At 48.0% G+C, this 2500-nt stretch overlaps 1 protein-coding gene across 1 annotated transcript in view; it reads left to right on the top strand.

The window, feature by feature from the left end:
- sox17 (SRY-box transcription factor 17) overlaps positions 1-2020 on the top strand; it is a gene marked incomplete at its 3' end in the record, with an annotated part of 2476 nt that extends 456 nt beyond the window's left edge. Inside the window, exon 2 of the mRNA XM_080854761.1 lies at positions 951-2020. Within this exon, the coding sequence (XP_080710887.1) occupies positions 951-2020 (1070 nt within the window). The remainder of the gene's footprint in view (positions 1-950) is intronic.
- Positions 2021-2500: the final 480 nt, after the last annotated feature.

Raw genomic sequence — 2500 nt, 5'->3', positions numbered from 1 at the left:
GTTCATTTGTACAGTTTTATATACAGCACTTTAAAAAGCCATATGGTTTGACCCCAGTGACCGTGGCACAATTTGGAGTTCAGTCTGATTATGTAACTTTTGTGCATTAATTAATGTGGATCCAAAGAAGAACAGATTCTTTCACACGGAGCTTTTAAACTATTGGCTGAACATTAAGGCTGTTATAGAATTAAAATGAAACTGTAATCTGTTCATTTTCACACCAGCCTATCCTAAATCTATAAAATGCTACAGTCATTGGTCTATGCATGATTTAGTCTTAATTACGAGAGTATTAATGTTTACATATTATAAATAACCATCATAAACTGAAAAGTTAAAATTAAGAGTTAAGTTTAAGTTGTATCCTACAATATCTGCAAGACATTTGATTATACATTAAACTGAACTTTTCAGTGACCACAATGTGCCAAATTAAGCTTTTATAAGGTTGTCTTTATTATTATGATTTGGATTTCAACAGCCCTGTAAGTACTGTTTAGTTAGTGTGATTACAGATTACCTTAATGTTTAAAAAATAATTTCTGCACCCAATATTTAGTTTATTGATTATTTACTGAAGCTGTTGAATGACCCCTCAAAAGAGCAAGGTAAATGCCTGTACTACCAAGAAGATGAGCTGTCATTTTATATTCAGTGTGCTCTTATGGTTCGCTTGTTGAGAAACCTGTGGCAGGCTGCTGCTTTTAGTGTCTGTGGGTATGCGTGTGTGTGTGTGCATATGTGTACAGTGTGGAGGAGTATGGAGCTAACTGTAATGTTGTCATAGTGTTGCACTGTTGTGACTGACACAATGCTGGTGGGGATAATTTTAGCCAGCTACCCCCAGACAGTGAGTGTGTTTGATCCTCGTCTGTCCCTGTCTCTGGTTGTCCCCCAGACAGTGTGTTTGATCCTCTCTGTCCCTGTCTCTGTTCGTCCCCCTGCAGGGAAATCCTGGAAGTCTCTGGCGGTGCCGGAGAAGCGTCCGTTTGTGGAGGAGGCGGAGCGACTGCGAGTGCAGCACATGCACGACCACCCCAACTACAAGTACCGCCCGCGCCGGCGCAAGCAGGTGAAGCGCATCAAGCGTCTGGACAACAACTTCTTGTTGCCGACCGGCGCTTCTGACCCCCAGGCCTCTTCTATGGGCCTGGAGGGCCTGGGGCTTGGGTACCACCACCACCACCCCCACCACGAGCACGCCGGCTACCCTCTGTCTGCACCACCTGCTGGGCTGGCACAGTACTCTGAGTCCCAGGCTCTCCTGGGGCCTGTTGCATTCGAGGCTTACAGCATGCCCACACCAGAGTCGTCTCCCCTCGACGGCGTGGAGAGCGAGGGCATGTTTCTCCACGGCCAGCAGGACGAGTGTTCCCCACTGCCCAGTTACCACGGCTACCAGGTGTCCCTCTCTGACTACGCACCACAACATCAGCAAGTTCACCTTACTAGCCCCCACTCACACCAACATGGCAGCTCACACACTCAACATCAGATGCACAGCAGCACGCACTCACACCAACACAGTGGCACGCACACACACCAACACAGCGGCACACACTCACAGCTACAACTACGTAACAGCCCGCACGCTCAGCATCACCAAGGCAACATGCACGGGCTCCAGCAGAGCAGTACCCTGCCCCTCCAGCATGCCGGCACCCATGCGCACAGCCCCCTCTCCCACCCCGGCTCCATGTTCCACAGGCACCTCAGCCCTCCCTCTGAGACAGTGCTGCCAAGCTACATGGCCTGCCCCGTGTCTCTGGGAGTCTTCCATGGTGGAGGAGCCAAGCGCTCCGGGGGGCAGCAGGGACAGCTCTCCCCACCTTCAGATGGCTCTGGCGGGGCAGCTAGCTCGGCCGAGCTCCTGGGAGATGTGGACAGCAGCGAGTTTGAGCAGTACCTCCCGTATGGGGCCCCCGATGGCAACCTGCAGGGGCCTGAGAGCCTGATATCAACCGTGCTGTCTGATGCCTCCACGGCCGTCTACTACTGCAACTACAGCAGTGCCTGAGAACACAGGGCGAGACCAGAGTACTCTGGCTGTGGCACGGACCTCTTGTCACCTGCACCCAGAGCTCCCTCTGTATCTCCCTCTCACATTTGTCATCTCATGAGATGAGGGAGTGCATCTAATACAAATGGGTTCAATAAACAAACTCAACATAGTAGGAAGAATGTTTCATGTTTTGTTTTTAAAATTCAATTGATGGAAAAAATGTTGATTTTTTTTTTATAATGGAAATAAAGTGTGTTACAATTACTTTAAGTAACTTTTGTAAAAACAACTTTTATTATTAATGCCTTTATATTTTTGCACTTTTGGAAAATAAAGGAAAATAAGCAACAAGGTATGGTGTGATTTATTGAATCTGCAACAGGTTTAAAAAAGGGGGATTTTCATGAACCTTCCTCTGTGGCAAAGGCCTCAACCCCCTTTCCTGTTAAGGGTTGAGTGCAGGTTAGTTGTGCATGTGTGTGTGTGTGTGTGTGT

This window comes from Sprattus sprattus (assembly GCF_963457725.1).
Source record: "Sprattus sprattus genome assembly, chromosome: 17".
In the NCBI taxonomy this organism is placed as follows: Eukaryota; Metazoa; Chordata; class Actinopteri; order Clupeiformes; family Clupeidae; genus Sprattus; species Sprattus sprattus.
Note: the sequence above shows the minus strand (reverse complement) of the source record. Positions and strands in the feature narration are given on the sequence as shown.